A 22,871-nucleotide genomic window follows, 5' to 3' on the forward strand; every position below is an offset into this window, starting at 1 on the left:
GAATTCTATGTGTTTTTTTTTAACTTTCTTCTGGTTGGCTGGAGAGAAACTCAACGCAATTCTGATTCCCAGTCCATTGTATTTAGACTCCAGAATATTTTTCTGTCTTCTCTGTATGTTTAGTGTTCTGAAATTTGCAAAACCTGGGGAACGGGAGGCATCGTCTTTCTTTTATGTGCCTTTTCAACCTAGAGACTGGTTTTCTTTAGTCTGGGAAATTTTCCTGTGTTATTTTTTTTTGGAATATCATTCTCCATTTTCTGCATTTTGTCTTTCTATAGCTTAGTCATATATTGAACCTTCTGGATGTATCTCCCAAGCTGCTTATGTTTTCTTTAATATTACTCTGTCTTATTCTTTGCTCTTTTAGAGATTCCTTGTCTTATCTGCTAGCCCCATTATTGAGGTTTTTAAAAAATATTAATCTTTTTATTTCTTTTTAATTTACAAGTGCTTTATTTCTTTCTCCCCCTACTTTTTTTAAAATAAATTATTTATTTATGGCTGCGTTGGGTCTTTGTTGCTGCACACAGGCTTTTCTGTAGTTGCGGCAAGCAGGGGCTCCTCTTCCTTGTGGTGCACAGGCTTCTCATTGCGGTGGCTTCTCTTGTTGCGGAGCACGGGCTCTAGGCGCGCAGGCTTCAGTAGTCATGGCTTGCCGGCTCTAGAGCACAGGCTCAGTAGTTGTGGTACATGGGCCTAGTTGCTTCGTGGAATGTGGGATCTTCCCGGACCAGGGCTCGAACCCGTGTCCCCTGCATTGGCAGGCGGATTCTTAACCACTGAGCCACCAGGAAGTCCCTCTCCCCCTACTTTTAGAGTAACAGTCCGATCTTAGTTTATAGGTGTAATATCTTCTCATATCTCTTTGAGGATGTGAAATAAAATTTATTTGAAGTTTTCTTTTGTTCCTGTATTTTTCTCTATTTTGTCTAGGTTTTTTTTTCTGTTTTTTGAAAGTTCTTCATAGAAGCTCCAATATGTGGTTTTAGACTTTCTTTAATTAGCTCTTTTATTTCTTATTTACATATTATAACGTTCATCAAATACTGTAAACACTGAAACACTGAATAAATTAATACATTTCAGATGATCATAAAATTAAAGTACGCTCGTAGTAATTCGGCCCTTCAGTGAAAGGTGACAGCATTTTCCGTGGTTTATCACATTTATTTTCCTCTCCTGAAAGAATTTCCCAAAAAAGTTATAAAAATAACTGAGAACAAACTTCTTAGCAAATCTAAATATTGACAAGCACTGTGCCCGTCCCTTCATATCCTGTCGTGAAAAAGGGTTTTCTATTGTGCGAGTATAAAGAACGCATCATTATTACCATGTACGTGCATACATCCTTGGATAGCAATCAGGAGGGCTTTCTGTGGAATGAATTCTTGAATTTTTCCCAGCTGTTAATAATTAACTGTGTTCTAGATAAGATTCAAGTTAAATTGTATATTAGCTTATTTAGTGGAAGTCTAAGATTGACAAGTATCTGTAGCAAGAAAGGCTATTTTGAGAATTTAACTCCCCGTAAAATACATACCAGGCTGTAATTAGTGCCGTCAGTACTTGCTGTTACTCTGTCTACATTAATGTTCTAGGCATGTTAGCAAGACTGAAAAATATTTCTGCTGGTTGTTAGACTGTTATTCTGAAATCATAAATACATACACTTAAACTAGACGAGTTGCTGTATCGATGCCTCAAAATTATTTTAAATTACGTTCTAAACGTGAATAATGCCATAATTAAACAAAAGGCGATAAAATGCTATCAGAGTCGTTTGATTGCTTTGAATTTATTGAGGAAATATTCCTTCTGAAAATAAAAGCTGAGAAGAGGGGGAAGAAAAAGGAAAAAGTGTTCAAGGAGGTTTTGCATGTGAAGCCGTACGTCTCATTCACCAGCGTCACTCTCCCCTATACTGACACCTTTGTAAGGCCTGGGGCACCTCTGAGAGAGGTGAGGCTTCTGTTGATATTTCCCGTTCTCATTCATTCAGAGATCCTGAGATTACACCTACTGAAGCAGCTCTCAATTTGGGGCATTTGAGGAAGCTGCCACTTGTCAGGGCCCCAAACTGATCGTTAGGAACTTTCGACATCACAGCTGGGACAAAGGGCAGGGTAGGCGGGTGCCTTTACAAAGTGCGGCATGATTTCAGCTTTTGTCTCATGTGGTGTTTGCTATGATTGTACAGACAGGCTTGTTGGACTCACTTGATCTCATCTGTAACCTTTTTCCCCATAGCTCTCTACCACAACCCCCAGAGCAATGGTTCTGGACTCGGCTTTGTGCCTTGCTCTGGCCAGTCATGTATAAGTGAAGGCCTCTGGGTAGACTTCCAGAAGTGCCTGGCCCGTGAATAAATATTTACTTAGGGTTAAAATAAATGAGCTATAAACTTTAAGTACCATTTATAAAATTTAATGCACAGTGCCTCTGCTTCACTTCTGTCTTTGGCCCTTGATCTGTAAATGTTGCTGTCACCCAGAGCCCCGTCCATGGATTTCCTCTTTCTTCCTGACACAGTGTCCCTCACTGGATGACTTCTTCTCCCGTTGATGTGATTACTATCTATTTACTAATATTACAAACATTCTCCTTATATAGCTTCTCCCCTGAGCATCAACCTTGCACTGTGAATTTCTCCCTGGAGAGCCCCCAGGTACTGCACATTTCACACGCCCCCAAAATAAACTCGTCTTCCGCCCTCTCACCTCCAGGCTTCACCTCTGGTTGTGGTCGTTGGTTACTAACCATTAGGGAAATGCAAACCAAAACCACAGTGAAATACCAATTCACACTCATTAAGATGGCTACTTTTTTTTTAAAAAAAAGACACAGAAAGTAACAAGTGTTGGTGAGAAGATAGAGAAATCGGAACCTTTGTGCCTTGCTAGTGGGAAGGTAAAGTGGTGCGGCCACTGTGGAAGACAGTATGGAAATTCCTTTAAAAGTTGAACACATAGCATTACCGTATAATCCAGCAATTCCATTCTGGTCATATGCCCCAAAGAATCAAAAGCAAGGACTTGAACAGTTACTTGGACATCCGTGTTCACAGGAGCATTATTCACAGTATCCAGAAGGTGGAAGCAACCCAAGTGTCCATCGGCGATTGAGTAGATAAGCAAAACGTGGTCTGTACATACACTGAAATACTATTCAGGCTTCAAAAGGACTGAAATTCTGCTAATGGCTACCACATGGATAAACCTTGAAAACATTATGCTAAGAGGCATAAGGCAGACACAAAAGGACAAATATTGCCTGATTCCATTCATATGAAGTAACTGGAATAGTTAAATTCAGAGAGACGGAAAGCAGAACAGTGGTTACCAGGGACTCGTGGGAGGAACGAACGAGCAGTTGCTGGTTATGGGAACCCTTTCAGCTCGGAGCGATGAACAAGTTCTGGAGATGCGGTCATGATGATTTTACAACAGTGTCAGTGTACTTAATGCCACTGAACTGTACCCTTAAAAACGGTTCAAATGGTAAATGTGATGTACATTTTACCACCATAAAATAAGTAAAGCTATACTGAGCGAGTCTTTTCAGATATGTAGACACACAGTTTTCACATTTCTCTAGGGCAATGCGTGCAGCGCTGTTCGCAACCTTGAAGAACAGCTGTCCAGTGTCCTTCAGAGTCTGAAGCCAGCCCTCTCCTCTCACTTCATTATCCTTGTTCTGGCCACCTGGAAATTCACAGCTGCTATGATTACATACAAGTCTTTCCTCTGCCTTTAATAGTCCTCTGCCCCCATGAGCTGATGATGGAATCTGACACTTCCAGACCCAGCAAGTACCTACCACCTTGGGGAAAGCTGTGGTGAGTCCTATAGACAGAACCCATTTCCCAAAGAACTTTCCCATACTTCTGATTCATCCCAAACTTGTCCTCAACCAGAGTGAGGTCTTTAAGGGCAAGGACGGTGTCTGCTTCACCTTTGTGAATGCTGCACGTAGCACAGCATAATTTGAAGCAGGGTCTTAGTAAACAGTTCGATAACTGAACTTTTAAAAATGCATATGATTTTTCTAATCCTTCTCTGAGAGAGTAGACAGACCTTTTCCCCCACTTTCCAGAACAAATAAATAAGGAAAAGAAATGTCACACCTCGCCCAGGTTGCAGGCATCAAGTGGCTGAAGGGGATGGAGTGACGGTATCAGAACTCTTGCCTTCTTACATCCCTGGTCTTTGGAGCCAGGCATTAAATCTTACCATCCATATGTTAAGAGCATTCCTTTATTGGTTATAAAACACAACGTTCTCAGATATTTGCCATAGGTCCTATCCATAAACGGAATGATCTTATACATATTTCTGCTACCTCTTCTGTAATAAACCCCCTGCCACTGTTCCAACACCGGGAGGTTGGAAACAACTGTGTCATTAATGGACGAGAACAGATCCTAACCAGGGATCCCAGATGAAAGCTTCATTATTTCATTACTAGCCTCCAGGGCGATTTGGTCTCCTAACACTGGAGCACGGGATTCGGGCTGAGAGTCTGAGCCTTGAACTATTAAGAAATGTAAGTAGTCCTTGACACAATTTGGAGCAATTACATTCTATTGTGCCAAGAATTCCGTATTAAAGATCGATTTAATTGTGCGTACTGCATCTGGTCGGTATTATGATCTTTTATGGGAAGGAAACACGATTCTGTATTTACCTGATGGTCCGTAGGATAAGCATGTCATTTGGTAGCCCTGAAACATTAAGGAAACATTGAAAGTGTTTACGAGATTTCCCTTTACTAACTTGTGGGACTTTTGAGCTGTAAGATTCGACGTCTTACATCGTTTGGGATTTTAATGGAAAAGAAAATGTTTCAACTGAAGCAAGAAAATTTCTACGTGCGCATCATATGCTATATTTATTTGCATGTGATATTCCTCTTTTATGCTTTTGACATTCTAATCCCTTTAAACATAACTTAGATGATCATGTTAGTATGAATTGGTGTTTTTTTATTCAAAAAATCTGGATAATGAAAGGTGAGAGGCTTACTTTTGTCTGCTGGGTCGATTTCAACCATATTTAGTGAAGGACTGTGAGATTTCAGCTTAAAATATTGCAGGGAAATGTTTTTAAAACCAGAGCGATTGCATTTTGTTATGTGGTGTGTTTTTCAAAGGAATTTATATCTTAATCTGAAAAGGAGCCTTAGCTTCCTTCCATGGCATTAGAGGCGTAAGAATGAGATCATTTTGTTAATAAGTGTTTTTGAACTGCTGACGTGCTTATAGTTGTGAAGTATTTTGTTCCTGTCGCAATCTTAAACTGTCAACAGCATGGTTAATTGCCTTAAATATTGATTGGATTCTGAATCGCCTTAACTTGTTTTTTTTTTTTCAAAAGTCACTGATTTGTTAGGTAGGGTCTACTGTTACTAACTATAACAGTCTGTCAAACACCTATTTGGTAGCAGCCACAATATCTTTGTCTCTGTGCCCTGATTTCCTCATTTGTGAAATGCAGACCATGCCTATTTGTTAGGGTTGCTAGGAGCTTTAAATGAGATACTGCGCTCCATTTAGAAGGTTCTGCTCGAAGGTTTTGTGCAGAGTAGGCATTAAATACACATTAGCTTTTATCATCATCATCAAAAACAACGATGACGGTTCTGTAGTGTGTGGTTTTCTTTCCATTCGTTCATTAAAAATGAAGTTTGGGAAAGGTGTGGGGAGGAATAAATTAGGAGTTTGGGATTAACAGTACTCTCTATAAAGTAGATAATCAGCAAGGACCTACTCTATAGCACAGAGAACTCTACTCAATATTGTGTAATAACCTATATGGGAAAAATATCTAAAAAAGAATAGATACACATATATGTATAACTGAATCACTTTGCCGTACACCTGAAACTAACACAACATTGTAAATCAGCTATACTCCAATATAAAATAAAAAGTTTTTAAACATGAAGCTTGGTGGTGGGGGGGGGGGATTAAGGAAGCTGCCCTGATCACGTAGCAATTCAGTGAATGGAATTGATATAATCTCTGGCTGCATGCATCTCACAAATGGTGGGGTATACAGGTAACAAGGCAACAGAAAGTACCGGAGAGAAATGAACACGGTGAAGTGACAGAGTAACAAGGCCTTCTCCTCTACATAATTCTTGAAAGGAGTGCTTCTTTGTTGTATGGTAGCAGTGTATAAAGGAAAAGTAACTTCCTCTGAGCTGCCTTTATTTCTGCACTAGTAGTCAGTAGCTTCCATGCTTTTCTTTGCATTCATGAAAATACGTAAACATGTGGCATTTTTGTTGTGGTTTTACAAGAAATGGATTCTCTACCCGTTACTCTGTAACTTTCTTTCTTGCGTTGGTTTGCCTTGAAAAAATCCCTAGAAGTTTTGTAAGTATGTGGTGTTTGCTGCTAGCATTGGGCCTGTCCAGGCCCAATAAAGAAAAAACTCTCCAAAGATTTCAGAGACGAACCCAGCCTGTTTATTACCACAGTCTTCATTTAACTCTGGCCACTCAATCCCATATTTATGGGGCAAAAGATACTGGAGGGGGGCTTCCCTGGTGGCGCAGTGGTTGAGAGTCCGCCTGCTGATGCAGGGGACACGGGTTCGTGCCCGGGTCCGGGAGGATCCCACATGCCGCGGAGTGGCTGGGCCCGTGAGCCATGGCCGTTGAGCCTGTGCTCCGCAACGGGAGAGGCCACGGCAGTGAGAGGCCCGCGTACCGCAAAAAAAAAAAAAAAAAAAAAAAAAAAAAAAAAAAAAAAAAAGATACTGGAGGGGAAGTTCCTAGGCTATCTTGCTACTACTGTTATTTTTGTGCTGTTATTATTTTTAAATTTCTGATAATCCTTACCCTATAATAGCATCCTGGTTTTTCTCCCTTAATTTCCTGTCTACCTACCTAATGACTTAACCTAGTCACTTTGCCTTTTCTTTTGTCAATCTCATACTGTTTCTCTGGCGTACATTCCTTCATTTACATACATATAGATTTTACGTTTTAAAAGACAGGATTGCTGCATTTATCCCCTAATAAAGAACTTTAAGGGGTTTCCCCCTATGCTTTTTGTTTTGTTTCCCACTGTTACCAGTACTGCAAAACAAGATATGTTTTTATATACAGGTGCTTTTATTTATGAGAAATGAACTTATAAAAATAGAATTTCTAGATGAAGTCTATGCTTCTTTTGTATCCTAATGCATACTGCCAGATCGAATTCCAAAAAGATTGTAGCCCTTTGACTTTTAAACAGATATCTCTAATCAGCTCAGACCTGACTGCATATCACTAGATCATGATGTTGCTGCCACTTTAGTGAGAAACCGAATGGCTAATTTATTTAATTACTCTCTGTAGGGTACTTTTCCACTTCAGTCCTCTACCGTGGGTCTTGGAGGAGCCGAGTAAATTGAGGAACAGTTCCCCCCATTCCCGGATGAAGCAATCATCCAAGTATGTGGCTGGGAGCTGAGAATCTGAGTGGCAGCAGGTCCAGCTGCCAATGTGGTACAGTGGCGGCTGGGACCCCTAGACAGGAGTCTGTGCAATTAGCCTGGACGGTTACTGCATTTTTGGCAGTGGGGCAGCAGTTAAAGCAAAAAAGGATCTTTTTCCAAGAAGGAAAAGCCATTTAATAAGTTTGGGTCAGTTCGCTCATAACAGCGCTACATTTGAGCAAGAGAAACCCCAGGAGCTTGGCAAACCATCACTACTGGCCAGTATTCCTCCCAGCTCACAAGTCTGAGGCCGTCCGGGCAGAACCTGGCTCTCTGCTTTGACTGTATCCATTTAATAGCATTCCTAGTTAACAGAGTGAAAGCAGAGGAATCTTTGCCCCCTTAATCCAGAAGAGTAAGATTTAGTGGCTGGAGAAGCCGTGGTCCGAGTAACCGCACAGCAGAGGGGGGCGGGCAGTCTGTCTGTATCGCGGACTGTGTGCTTGGGCATGCAGCTTGAAACCGTGGTCCTCCAAAAATGACACTGATGTTTATGAATGGCGCAATGCTTTCTTTTTTGTAGATGAATCAACATTTGTATATGACTAACCACTGTGAAAGTCTGATTTTATAGTGTGTCAGGGAGCCATCGTGTACCTGTCCTGTGAATAAATAAAGTAAAAACTCGGTACGTTTACATAAATATTTTAAAATACAGTGTGTCCTCCTACTTTTTCCATTTCACCTAGGGAAATCTTGCCAAAATAAAATCAAGTTTGAGTCTTTACAGTGTAAGAGAAAACCAGCTCATGGATTTTGAAATTAGAAGATGAATTCTGTTTGTTGTGTTTATTTAGGTTTTAATTTTTTCTCTCCCAAATAAATCTTTCCAATGAAATACACAGGTCTGATCACCTAATGATGGATTATTTGAATGAAGGTTGAAATTGAATTGGAAATGTTGAAAATTAGCTGCCTTATACTTTTCAAAAAGCCGCAGCACCTGCAACTGATAAAAATTAGGACAAACATATCAAAAATCTTTGAAGAAACATGTGGTCCAGCCAGTGCCAACTTGGACAGGATCAGAACACTGGCTGCTCAGAGGAAATATCTCGACATTCAGCTAATCAAGGATGTTAATCTGAAGTGAAGATTGAAAATTGTGACATGGTTAGGATTGCTCAGAGCAAAGGTTAATGCTGAGAAAGAGAAGCTTGATTTCTTAGGATCTTTTCCCCTTACTGTGTATTTTCAACAACTAGAATGTCATAGTTATATGAAATTCACTCTCAGTCTTTAAACTGATTTCTCATTAATAATTTGTCAAGATATATTTCTGGTTTAGGGATCTAATTTTGTCAAGGTCTGCATTCACATGCATTGCTACCATGGCCTCTGAAGAGTAAGGCCTGTGGTTCTGTGCATGAGGCGTTAGACCAGAGAGTAGTTTCTCGAAAAGAAGCGAAGATTTCTGAATCCTCACCCGCGACCCACAGATTTAATCATGGCTTCCTGCAGTCTGTCCCGTGGCGTTATTTTGCTTATAACAAACACGTTGCAACATTATTTCGAAGTTTTATCAGGTTGACCTAATGAACCTATTTCTTTCATCCAGGGTTTCTCAATAGTGGCACCCTTGACATCTTGGACCAAATAATTCTTTGCTGTAGGGAACTCGCCTGGGCATTGTAAGGTATTTAGCAGAATCTTTGGCCTCTACCCTCTGGTTGCCAACAACGCCCTCAAAACAGTTTCCAGACGTTGTCAAGTGTCTCAAAGGCAAAAATCAACCCTAGTTGAGAATAACTGCTCGCAACAGTTATCTAAATAAAACATGAACGTGTTTAAGAAGTTCAAAATAGTACGAGAGGTATGAGTGAGTCTCCATTACTACCACCTAGAGAACACTTCTGCTCCCTCAAGATAATGAACGTGAACCGTTTCTCATGGGTCTTCCGGAAAGTCGCCATGCGTATGAGAGTGTATACACCTGCTCTGCATAATCATGACTACTCAACATATACCTTGATATTTTTCATGTAATACTATATCAGTGAGAGTTCTGTATTACCATGCTCACACACCTATATTGCTCTTTTTAATGTCTACATAGTATTTCATCGCTGTGGATGAATTATATCCATTTAACTAGCTACCGATATCCGTGCAGGTTCTAATTTCTTATCCTTCCAAATAATGCCATGGTAACATCCTTGTATTTTTATGTTGAATACTATGTGATTATAGCTATAGGATATAGAGTATGTTCCTAAAAGTTGGAATTGCTGGGTCAAAGGAAAAATATATTAAACATATTTGTGGACAATGCTATATTACCATCTGGGTATAAGGGTAGCTGATTTCTCTGGTTATCAAGCTTTTAAATCTTTGCCCATTTGTTGAGTAAAAAATGATATCCCGGGCTTCCCTGGTGGTGCAGTGGTTGGGGGTCCGCCTGCCGATGCAGAGGACGTGGGTTTGTGCCCTGGTCCGGGAGGATCCCACATGCCGCGGAGCGGCTGGGCCTGTGAGCCATGGCCGCTGGGCCTGCGTGTCCGGAGCCTGTGCTCCGCAGAGGGAGAGGCCACAGCAGTGAGAGGCCCACACACTGCAAAAAAAAAAAAAAAAAAAAAAAAAATGATATCCCTTTGTGTGTGTGTTTCATAAAAAGTGAGATTTCCTACATTTATAAGTGGTTTTGTGTCCTGTGATCACACTGCCTCTGTATTCTTTCCCTGTTTTCCTAACAGCTTGTTGGCATTTTCTTTCTTATTTGTAGGAACTCTTTATATAGTAAGGAAATTAGATCTTCACAGACGTTACAAATATATGTGTACTGTTTATTCATCTTCTTTCAACTTTATTAATATTTTTTGCTATAGAAATGAATTGTTTCAAATTTATTCCTCTTTTTGTTTGATTTCTGAGTTTGTCATACAGAGAGTCAGTTTCACATACAAAAAATAACTTTTTTTCCTGTTTTCTCCTAATGCTTTGAGTTAGTTTTTTATGGTTAAGTGTTCAAGCCATCTGTGATTAGTTTGAGTATATGGAGTGAGACCACGATACTCTACAGGGATAACTTTTCCTGTACAGAATGGTAATTTATTATATGTTAAAGGGTATTTCAACAGAGTGAGATAAAGGTGGTTTATTAACCAAGTGCTGTTGACATAATTGCCTCACATTTGGGTACAAGGTAATGAAGCTGGGTCCATACTTGGTGCTTGCAAGGAAGCAGTGGAGGGCCACTGCAGCTCCACGAGGAAAGGCAGTGACCTCAGAATGGCAGGCGAGGGCCTTGTCCACTGTAGGGCTTTGTAAGTTAGGGTCATGAATTCAATCTTATTCGAATAGTGTTTCTTTTTCACATTTCTCTTGTACTTAGCATATATTGGGGGGTTTATATTTTTATCCATTCAGCATTTTTAAATGTATTATTAATATAACACATATTTGGTATTACTTCTGTCATCATATTTCATGTTATGTTTTCAACTCTTGATGTTTCCTCAGTTTGTACCTTTTGCTGAAATTCTCGTCATGCTTTATTTCCCTAAGGACTTGTGAACATCCACTGCTGACTTCTGGTGTTGTCTACTGTGCCCGAGAAACATGAAGCCAAACTTGACTTTTCCCCTCGTAGGCTAATTGCTTTTTCTGCCTGAATATATTAAAAAACTGATCCTATAAAATTTTAAAACTCATTAATTCATGTATCAGGTTTTGTGTGGTTGTTGATCTTTTGGTGGCCTTTGTTTTGTTTCCTGGAGACAAAAGGTGTCTTCTCTATTTATTGGCTGATTAAGGGTTTTAGAATATTTCAGGAATTTTTCTTCTATTATATCTTCGAACATTTGTTTCCATGCTTTTTTTATACCTTTTTAAAAATAAATTTATTTATTTATTTTTGGTTGCGTTGGGTCTTCGCTGCTGCGTGCGGGCTTTCTCTAGTTGCAGCGAGCGGGGTCCTCTCAACGTCATGGCCTCTCCCATTGCAGAGCACTGTCTCTAGGTGCGCGAGCTCAGTAGTTGTGGCTCACGGACTCCAGAGTGCGGGCTCAGCAGCTGTGGCGCATGGGCTTAGCTGCTCTGTGGCGTGTGGGGTCCTCCCGGACCAGGGCTCGAACCCGCGCCCCCTGCATTGGCAGGCAGACTCCCAACCACTGTGCCACCAGGGAAGCCCTCTCCTTTGTTTTTTTTCTTTTTTAAGGTACACCTTTTGGGGTTTTTGTTGTTGTTGTTATCTTTGGAAGGCAGTCAGTTTCTCTTAAATTCAATGTTAACTTTTGTTCATTGCTCAGTTTTCTCGAGCCTGCCTTACCCTACCCTGACTGCTTTCAGCAGTGTCCATTCTGGGTTTTATTTCCATGACCTTAATCTGTCACATCACCCTTTCCTTATTTGTTTCCTTCTTTGATATCTTACACATCTCATTTTAGCTCTTGTTTCAATGAAAGACCACATGTTCTTTAGCTCTTTTCGCCTCGTCAGGAGCATTGAAAATATTTTTCTGTGCTTTGACCTGGTTCTTTCTGTGGAGATTGTTTCATAGTATTATCATTTATTTATATGTCACATTCTTCTGTTTGTATTTTTTCTTTGTTATTTTTTGATGATGTCTAGGGGAGGGGGCTTCACAGTTTTTTCAGAACGCTTTCTCATCAGTGTCTGTCTCTTCCGCACTGGTCACCTGTCACTCTGTAGTAATGACCACCTCCCTCGCCACCATTTCTTCTCCTCAGCACGCCTCACAGGGAATTTCTGTGCATCACAGGTTTCCTGTTAGGTGAAGTTGCATTTCTTTCTTTTCACTTTGCCTCGACTGGTATCAGCTGAGTTGATTGCTCTCTTTGCTCGGTCCCGTGCCCTGCCATTCTCCTCAGTCACTTCTGGGGGGAAAAGGCATTTGTGTGTGCATTGCCCTTGAACTGCGGTTTGCCTGCTGTGTTGAATTGGACCAGGGACCTCAGCCATGACTCATACCTGCCTCTGTATCGCACCCTCTGAATAAGCGCTGATTCACCTCTTTCTGGGGTTGTTCCACCTCTTTGTTGGAAACCTTTTCCCTCGGAAGGTTTTGTCTTCTATTGACGTCCTCCCTTGATTTGATCCTACTTCATCATATTTTTCAGCCTCTATTCTATGTCATTTGTAGTTTTAATAAAGGCTATCGCATAATTTCCTTGAAAATAACTTTTCTATTTTCAATTGTTTTCCTGCTTTCTATTGATATTAGGGAGGGGAGGACAGTAAAAATAGTACTACTCTACCTTCAGCAAAAGGCACTGCATTAACTGAATTAAGCAATAAGATAGTTGTGTTCAGTAGATATTTATCAATGTTTCTCTGTATTGTTTGAATAGAAAAGTATAACACAATCTTGGGAAAATTAGGTTAAGACCCTTGAAGCACTTTATCAGTATGCTTGAATCAGGTGTGGACCTGGACTCTCATTGCACTAAAAGTTTGGTTGGAGTACTGATTGCCGAGACCTCATGTGATAGGGAGGCCGTGCAAATAAAATTGTTGTTTTAGGGATGGCTAATATTTGAATAGGTGTGGTAACAGCATTCTGAGTGCAGAGCAGAGCACAAACTTCTGATTCTTAGTTCTCAACCAATATTCACTTCACTGAGAATAGCCAGGTCTCATGGGGACCTCTGGGGAGGTAGTTGAAATGAAGAGTAAATTTTTGAAGGGTTTTTGAAGGTCAGCAAGCTTATCCTAGATTTCGGAGGGATCCCTGGTAGTCCTTTGAATGAGGGAGCGAGATGATGAAAAGCTGTGCTAAGAAAACTCTATCTGGCAGTTGAATTGAGGTATTTCGTTCGATCCCACTGGGACATGGTGAGCGAGTCCCTGTTTGTACCGGGCATCCTCCTGGGTACGGTTGTGCAAATCTGGGAACAATTCCTGGCTCAGGAAACTTAGTCTGGGGGAGTCAGGAAACTGACTTAGAAAAATCTGACTTAGTAAAATGTCAGTAGCAGAGTTAATCTCAACCCAGATTATTATGGGGTGGCTGTTCTGTGTTGCCAGAGTCCTTCCACTGTAGTAATGGATTCAGTCTGTCATGATATTACACCACTGAGGTGGATTCTGTGATTAGCATGGGGTACATTAAAGGTTACCCCACATCACCGGGATCCTGCTGTATCATATAAATGCAGCTGAATTTTAAACAGCGGCGTTTTGTATCCCGTATTTCTGTATTTACTTTTTTCTAAATCAGGTTTCCATTCAGCCTCCTTATGGCTCGCCCATCTTCTGCTTCACTCTCACCACCTCCATATCTTCTCCTAATTATACCTGGTAATGGTTCCTTCTCTAAGATAATTTTTTTTCTTTTATAAATTTATTTATTTAATTTATTTATTTTTGGCTGTGTTGGGTCTTCGTTGCTGCACACGGGCTTTCTCTAGTTGTGGTGCACGGGCTTCTCATTGTGTTGGCTTCTCTTGTTGCGGAGCACAGGCTCTAGGCACGCGGGCTTCAGTAGCTGTGGCACACGGGCTCGGTAGTTGTGGCGCACGGGCTTAGTTGCTCCGCGGCATGTGGGATCTTCCTGGACCAGGGCTCGAAGCCGTGTCCCCCTGCATTGACAGCAGATTCTTAACCACTGCACCACCAGGGAAGTCCCAATAATTTTTTTTTTTTGTCGTTCATGTCCCTGGCACTTTGCTCTGCAGTTGTTTTTATGTCAGTCTTGCCTGATCAATTAGAATTATGGTCTACTTGAAGATATAATCTGTACTTAATTTATTTATACATCCCATGTTACTCCAAAAGATGATTTGAGCATGTTTCTTTCCTATTATTGTGTGTTGCCCTTTGCTGAGGTGGTGGACATTTGATTAAGGAGGGTCAGTATTTTATGAGCTAAGAACACACATGACCAACAGAGGAGTTTCTGTGGTTTTTTATTTATTTTTATCTATTTGAAAGTCCTACAAAGAGAAATCATATTTATCGAGTCAACTTTATAGGAGAAAGAACACGAAGTTGAGACCCTTCCAGTATTGAGAAAGTGTTGACACAAAACATATTAGATGTAAATTAAACATAAATTGCTTTTCTGTAAATATGTACGTGCTACCTCTTAAAGTCGATGTACGCCTTAAATTTTCATTAAAATATTGGTATTTGTGATACTGGGAATCTGTATTTTATGAAAGAGCAGCGGCTGCGATCCTCCGGTGCTTTATCTCGCGGCAGCTGTGTCCAGCTGGTGGTCCACATTCCCCACTACGCCTTCGGTGAATGGAAGCATTTAGGTCCATATTGATACAAAACTTCATGAACTTTTTTCTCTTTCAGCTTTGGTTCGCCTTCGTTAATGGATTTTCTGGGCAGATTTTATTTGAACGTTGGTGCATTGGCTTGTACAACGTGGTAAGCATTCTCTACTTCTCTCTGATGGCGTGCAGAACTAAACTGTTTGTGTCTGGGAAGTGTATCTAAGTCCCTCATCTGCCTCCATGGCAGGCAGCACAAATACATCTTTAGGGCCTTTGTTGCTGCCCCACATCCTGCAGAAGCCCAAACTCTCCACACATGGTTTCAATCATAGCAGATCATTCTTGAATAACCCCATGAAATTATTAACCCATATATCTTGAAAATAGACCCTTGTTACCTCCTGACTAAATGCCCGGGCAACATTTCCATGTTTTTAGCTCAAGAAAAAAATTTCTGAGCTACGTCTAAACTCATTCCACTCCATGATTTTATTTCTGAATTCTTAAACCTATGCGAATATACGTGTAACCTGGTGTCCTTTTTGTCCTTCTTAAAAGCGTATCTGTCCTTGTGGAAGAATGTTTCCTCCCACAGTTAGTGCTAAAATAATGAATTCTGACTGCCAGCTCCCATGGTGAATGGTAATCAGCTTATTTGGTATTTTTCATGATTTTAGAGCTCTGTTTTCATTACTTGACTGTAATGAATTCAAAAGCTAGACATAAATATAAACTATAGACTAAGATGACTGTGTAACTACTTTGGCTTTTTTTTACTGGCAAGGGGTATAGCTTGGTGCTGTAGAGACCCGAGTACGCCACATTTCTGGAGTTGCACTTTCACCACTGCTTTGGACCCTAACTCTGACATTCTCTGCCCTGGGGGAGTTTATACTCTGAAGCAGCCAGCATAGGTAGACATAGATGGAAGTTACCAGACCTACAATGAGATAAATCGTGGTGCTGTAAGTATTTACAATTTGCATATACATTCGTGGCTGGCTATTCAAATCATCCATTCTCAGACTCCTCCCCCCACACACACCCCCTTTTTTAGTAGCTGCTGTGCTAGGTGGTATGTATAAAATGCTGCATACAACACGTTGCTTCAGCCCTGTAGAGCTCGACGGGTTCAGAGGATCACACGTGTAGACTAAGATGCCACTGAACCAAGTTCAGATCTTGGGTTTAGGCAGCATTCCAAAGACGGTAAGTGTGTTACTCACTACAAAGTACACTAGTACATTTGTTGCTAATAATTATGCCCCCAAAGACAAAACTGACAGGTGATGAGAGCAGGGCTGAATTGATGGCCGCGTATCACCTATGCTTGAAAAGCTACTCTGACCCCCTACCACATGGAAAGGGGCTCCAGGGCCTCCCCTTGGACAGATGGTTAACCTTGCAGGACTTAAAAGTGTTTTGAGTAGGTTAAAATTATGTGACCGTTTAGGGGGAAATATACTGACTGCTCCGTAGTGATTTAGTGTTGGGAGTGGCCAACCCAGGCCCACATACGTACTTGTAACTAGAAGGCTGGGACCTAGGAGGCTATGTTTAGTGCTAAGGACTGAAATACATGTCACTGGTTACACAATAAATGGATCTTAGCCCTCTTCTCATGCTCAGGCAGGAGTGCTAGGTTCTTTCCTTAGCACCCTGCAGTCTTGGGCAGTTCAGATTCATCCAACAAACTCGTATTGAGTGGCTATTACACATCAGATGCCCATAGGCTATAGGATGATGTTGGTCAAGATATGGTCCCCAGACCACTTGCATGAGAAACACCAGGATTTCTTTGAAGATGCAGATTTCCCAAACATCATCCTAACTTAACGAAGAGTTTCTCAGAGGTACTGAGAAGCAAAAGAAAAATTTAAATAAAACTTTCTAGCAGTGGTTACCCACATTAAAGTTTAAGACCCACGATGACCTCTGATCCCTAGGGTTGGGGATACGTTTTATCCCCTTTGTATCCTCCAGATGAGGGACGATACGGCAGCAGAGAAGTGAATTCCCAGGTGAAATGGCCCAGTGACCACGGGTCCACGGTACCAGTGTGGGAGACGGTCACCAGGGAGCGGTGGCAGAGTTGGGACAGTCAGATCCAGTGGGGTCAGAGGGTCATTGGCCTCCACAGTCAATCACTGGAAGAACCAAAGCTTTTGAGGACTTGGAAGTCTGCCCCCATAGCAATTGTCTTGGTAACTTTTGTTTGAAATAAATAGAAACTTAGAGAAGAGTTGCAAGAAAGAGTACAGAGAACGGTATACCCAGACTCATCAATTATTGGCATTTTGCCTACCACATGCATCTCTCTCAAGACACGCACACATGTGTGTACGTAGGCTCATGTGCACATACACTCCAACACGTATATTTCTGAGCCAGTTGGGAGTCAGTTAAGACATAATGCCCATACTGTTCATCCTTTAGTGCATAGCTGGACCATTCTCTTCCATAACCACGGTATAATGATCAAAATCATACAATGTAACATGGATACAATACTACTGTCTAAGCCCTACTACCCCGTATTCCAATTTTGTGGTTACTCCTCTGTTTAGCCTTTGCTTCCACTCCAGGTCCCTCCGCAGTTTGTGACATCTGAGACATTGCTACTGACCCCTCTTCTGGGCTGGAGTCTCCCTTGCCATTTTCTTTTTTTTTTTTTAACATCTTTATTAGAGTGTAATTGCTTTACAATGGTGTGTTAGTTTCTGCTTTATAACAAAGTGAATCACTTATATCCCTTGCCATTTTCTGCAAGCAGTATTGCTTTTTTCCTTTTCGGTACTTAACGCTTCATGTTTGATTCCCCAAGCCAGCTAAAGTAGAAAGTCATCGTTTCTCAGTCTCATTCTCAGAGCAGATTACATAGCATTGAAACTCCTCCATCTCCCAAGGTCATGAATCAATGCCATCCTATTAGATGCTCATTATATCCATAGTCCAATTTCTACATCATTTTAGGTTATGAGTAGAATGAGACTAAAGAGGCTACCAGTGAAAAAAGCTACCATGATCAAATGGATTTTAGCTACATGTTATCCACTTTTTAGTGAAGAGATAACTCTTTTGAGCACTGTTTCAGGAAACATCTCCTCCTTAATTTTCAAGCCAGCAGAATTTGAAGAAAACTGAGCCAGTCTTACTTATAAACATAAATATAAAAATTGTAAATAAGGTATCAGCAAATAGAATTCAACGATGTCTCAAAAGAATAAAATATTTGACAAAGGATTTATTTCAGGAATCCAGGAGGCTCAAAATTTTTAAATGTTTCTAAGTATCACTGTATCAGCCAAAAAAAGAAAAATGTGATCCCATCAGTAGACGGTGCAAAAGTCTTTGAGTCAATTCAGCTGCCCGTTCCAAAATAAGGACCCTAAATAATATAGGAAAGAAATAAGTCAATTAACTATAATGCAGGCTGTTTATTAAAAACACCAGTAGCATATTGCCATAAATGGTAAAATTCTAAAATGATTTCATTTTAAATAAGAAATTAGTCAGGGATTCCTGCCATCACTATATAATTCAGCATTGTTTTGGAATTTTCAGCAACTACCAAGACAATTAAATAACTATTACAAATACTAGGAAAAAGTAAAATATTTCTGTGCTTATACAAATATGTGCACCAAAAATGGCCATGTTAAATATGTTCATATATGACTGTACATCTAAAAAACCCAAAACATACCAGTAAAGAAATACTAGGATTATAAGAAAATTTGATAAGGTGGCCAGATTCATAATAAATATATAAAAACCCATAGTTGTTTTCTGTCCTGGCAATCACTAGCTTTTTTTTTTTTTAATTCTAACAATGAGCGCTTAGAAATGCAAGGAGAATAGTAATTCCTTTCAAAATAGCAATTAGAATTATACATTTCATAGGAACAATTTTTATAGTACTTCCATGAAAAACACCCCAAATCTTACCTAAGTATATGCAACAAGATTTAACCAAATGGAAAGTCATACTATTTCCTTGTATGGGAAGACTTAGTATCATAAAAAACTTAGTATCAACCCTTCCAAAATTAGTATATAAATTTATGTGATTCCATATAGAATCCCAGCGGATGATTGTTTCGGGGGTGGGGGGAGAAGGGAATTGCGTAAAATGATATTAAGGTATGAATGGAATTAACAGGCATCTAAGAATAAATGTGCAAAGCATGTTCAAAAAAGACCAATCAGAAAGGTAGACTTATCTGAACATCTGACTATACTATAAAGCTACCATAACCACATCAGTGTGATACTGACAGAGAACTGGACAAATAAGTCAGGGAACTTAGCACTAAAGTTGGTGGTCCAGGGAAATGAACATTTTTTCAAAGTAAGAGTCAAAACTTAGGTTGATACTAATTTTTCAAGCTAGAGAGTATTAAATAGAATATAACAAGCATTGCTGACAGGGAAGCAGGGAGAAGATTGTTGTCCTTTCTGAAGGGAGAGATAAACAATGGGAACCTTTTCTGAAAGCAGCATCCTCTAAAGTTTAAAATACATGGATTTCTTTACCCTTACAGACCTGCTTTTGGGAACCTTTCGCATAGAAATAAAAGATAAAGGATAGATGTTACAATGTGTTCTAGGTGTTTATTACATGATGTTTGTGGCAGTGAAGAACTAGAAATAACATGAATGCCTGTCCATAGGTGATGGTTGAAAAACTATGATCCATCCACACTGTGAAATATTATGTGAGTCTGAAAAAGGCTGCTTCGGGGTCAAACCCAGGGTACTTGGGGACTTCCCATGGTGTATTGTTTAATGAGAAAAATAAGATGAAGAAAATGTGTTTGATGTCTTGTTTCTGTAAAACAAATAATGATCCCGAGCAGTGTGTGTGTAGAGGGGGACGGGGTATGCTACAAGCTGGGTGGTTGTTAGCCTGGGGATGTGATGGGGGAGAGGATTTGAAGTGGGAGGAAGGAGGAAGTAAGTGAAAAAAGGAAAAAAAAAAAAATAAAGCTGGCTGTGTAAAGAGTACGCAGATAGCTTCTTTAACCAAACAGTGAGGGCGAGTTTATATACTGAGTGTGCAGAGCTTTTGAGATGCTGTGGGGTGCTCTGCTCTAGCGTTTGTTATTGTGAGATGTGAATGCCACCGCTCTGGATCTTGTTCTCCCTGAAATCTGTAGAACATTGACAGCCCAGGGCTGTTTTCCTCTACGCTCCCGGGTGAAGATGGAGCTGCTGGTGAGTTTTATGGGCCTCACCCCACCGCAGCTCTAGTTGCTTTATCCCAACAGACTTGGAAAAGGCTGACTCCTCTGGTCAGATGTTCAGGCTCCCGGGAACTGGCGTGCAATCAGAACTCTCGTAGAGACGCACATCCAGTTCCCACGGCCCTGAGAGCTCGCTGGGCTCGTGGGTACAGATTTGCTTGATGCTGACGCAGAGTAGGGAGCGACCCGTGCACACACCCGAGGAGAAGGTGGTCCTCGGGTCTGCCGCACCTCCTGGGCTGGATGACGTGCTCGTACCAACCCTCTTCTTCAGCTATGTCACACGCTATAGAGGACAGGTAAAGGTAACAGTCTTAGGAAGCACCGTCCAAGGGACTTCCCTGGTGGTGCGGTGGTTAAGAATCCGCCTGCCAATGCAGGGGACATGGGTTCGAGCCCTGGTCTGGGAAGATCCCACATGCCGCGGAGCAATGAAGCCCGTGCACCACAACTACTGAGCCTGCGCTCTGGAGCCTGTGAGCCACAACTGCTGAGCCCACGTGCCACAACTACTGAGCCTGTGCTCTAGAGCCCACGAGCCACAACTGCTGAGCCCACGTGCCACAACTACTGAGCCCATGTGCTGCAACCATTGAAGCCTGCATGTGTAGAGCCCGTGCTCCGCAACAAGTGAAGCCACTGCAATGAGAAGCCCACACACCGCAACAAAGAGTAGCCCCCGCTCGTCACAACTAGAGAAAGCCTGCACACAGCAATGAAGACCCAATGCAGCCAAAAATAAATAAATTAATTAATTTTTTTTAAAAAGGGAAGTACCCTCTGCCCAAGAGCTCGTCATCCTGGGAGGTCATTCTGTCTCCATCCCAGCCTTGTCTTGTGCCGTGTCCCTAGCTAACCGCCGTCCTGAACGTCCTAAGCTTCCCCACAAACGTGCTATCCGTGTTTGTGCCCCAGAGCTTTGTGACGGGTGCTCCTTTCGTGGGGGTGCTTCCCTTTGCGTCCCTCCCACCAAATCCTGCAGGTGCAGTACCTTACAGGGCAGAAGCTGTTTAGTCCAAGCATCCTTCCTTGACTCCCCCTCTCCTCTCCCCCAGGAGTGATTTTGCAGAGTGCTGTGTTTTAAGTTTGTTCTATGCCTGTTGCCAGCTGCCCCGTCCCCAGCTCTGCAGCAGACAGAGTTCCTAGCAGTCAGGGACCTGCTTCCTTGCCTCTTCCTCCTTCTGCTTCTAAGTCTCTCTTTCCCTGGGGATTATCACAGTACCTGGCCGATCATGCATTCCCCTTAAAAGTCCATCGAATGGATACGTGGGTGAAGTACATAGTGCTTCCTGAAATGTGAGTGTGAAATCAGGATGGAAAGTTGCACCTGGGGCCTCAGCACTCACAGGAAAACACTGCCGCGCTGCACAGAGCTCACCACGGTAGGATTCTAAGTCACAGCTCGTCTACAGAGGAGGGCAGTTGTTCCTGGAACAGACTTCCTGGCTAATCAGATACTTAGGATGTCGTTTTTAGCGTTCAGTATATTCATTTGATGCCGATTAGGCAACAGTTTAAAATGGTCTTTGGTTCGTTTGTCGGGAGGGTGTCCGGGGAGTCGTGAATCACTGAACCTCAGGTTCGGACTCAGTCGAGAGTTAAGTCATCATCGCGTAGACCTGAACCACCGGAACCGTGGGAGTGGAAGGGCCTCTGGTGATGGTGCACTGTTGTCTACGCAGATTTTCACGGCGCTGCCCCCCTTCACTCTGGGCATCTTCGAGAGGTCCTGTAGCCAGGAGAGCATGCTGAGGTTCCCGCAACTCTACAAGATCACCCAGAACGCCGAGGGCTTCAACACCAAGGTAAGCCACACAGGCACAGGGCCCCTCGGAAGGCACAGGTGCTGTGTCCTGTCCCTCAGCGCTGGTACCTGCTCAGAGGGGGCGTCTGAAGGGAGGTGAGGCCCCGGGTCTCTCCCGGTATCGCAAGCATGGTGAATTCAAGCTGCCACATCGGGAAGGAAGCGTCCGTCCCTTCCTGTTCAGTAACGCCTTCTGCTTCCCTATGTGGGCCCCCCATGACCATGTGGCCAGTGGCCCACACGCCCCAGGACCTGTAGGATCCAATCGTCCCCCACCCCATAGAGCCCTGTCGCCTGGCACGGCCCTCCCTCCGTCACTGCCTGGTTCTCAGGGACAGGAAAATGTCCCTTTAGCCAGTGAGGAAAGTTGACCAGAGGTGAACACAGGAATCGAGTCAGGCGTGGGTATTATTTTCAGTCTGGTGGATCAGGAAAGAGAAAACATCTAGACAGACATGGAGTAGGCAGTCCTGAGATGAGCCTGGCTTAGGTGTTACAGGGGTCCCGCCATCAGGAGCGGCTAAGGAGTCTGGTGTGTCACTGACCCGCCAGCCACAGCTAGGAGGGCAGAGGTGAGGGCCCCCGGCTGGAAGGGGAAGTAGGTACCCGGCTGGGTTGGGAGGCAAAGATGCCCACATGCCTGCATCGCCGTGTTTCCATCTCCGGTGTTTGTGCAGGAGGGGGTTTGGAGGCTGGAACAGAGGCTCGATGCCCAGCTCAGTTAAGACACCATGTGCCGGTTGTGTGTGTGATTAGCCTGCGTGGACACCAACCAAGGCTTTAGGGAGGATGCCACAGGCGTCCTCGGTAGAGAGCAGTCTCTGAAGTCTTCGTTTTGAGCCAGGTGTCGTGCTTGTCTTCCTTCAGGGCTGCCTCCTGTTTGGGAAAGTGTAACAGGCATGTCCACATCTGGAAAAAACACAAGGGGATACTGCTGGTTCTAGTGTGTTCCATGCACAAGGAGACGGGGCTGACTAATTATATCGGTCCTTGTTCACCATGGCTCTGTCAGTGGGAAATATGGCCTGTTTATTCCACATTGTTTATGTAAATCATTACAACAGAGTTTGAATTCAAAGGCCACGTAAGGAGAGAGGTAGGAGGGGACCCTTTGGAAAGGTAGCCGAGCTGAGGATGCTCGGAGACT

The 22,871-nt window shown here is 42.3% G+C and overlaps 1 protein-coding gene across 1 annotated transcript in view; it reads left to right on the top strand.

Moving 5' to 3' along the window:
* ATP8A2 (ATPase phospholipid transporting 8A2) overlaps window positions 1-22,871 on the top strand; it is a 439,475-nt gene that overhangs the window by 271,866 nt on the left and 144,738 nt on the right. Inside the window, exons 27-28 of the mRNA XM_060128800.1 lie at window positions 14,754-14,828; window positions 21,603-21,725. Coding sequence (XP_059984783.1) covers window positions 14,754-14,828; window positions 21,603-21,725 — 198 coding nt within the window. The remainder of the gene's footprint in view (window positions 1-14,753; window positions 14,829-21,602; window positions 21,726-22,871) is intronic.

The sequence above is a fragment of the Lagenorhynchus albirostris genome, chromosome 18, assembly GCF_949774975.1.
Source record: "Lagenorhynchus albirostris chromosome 18, mLagAlb1.1, whole genome shotgun sequence".
Classification (NCBI taxonomy): Eukaryota; Metazoa; Chordata; class Mammalia; order Artiodactyla; family Delphinidae; genus Lagenorhynchus; species Lagenorhynchus albirostris.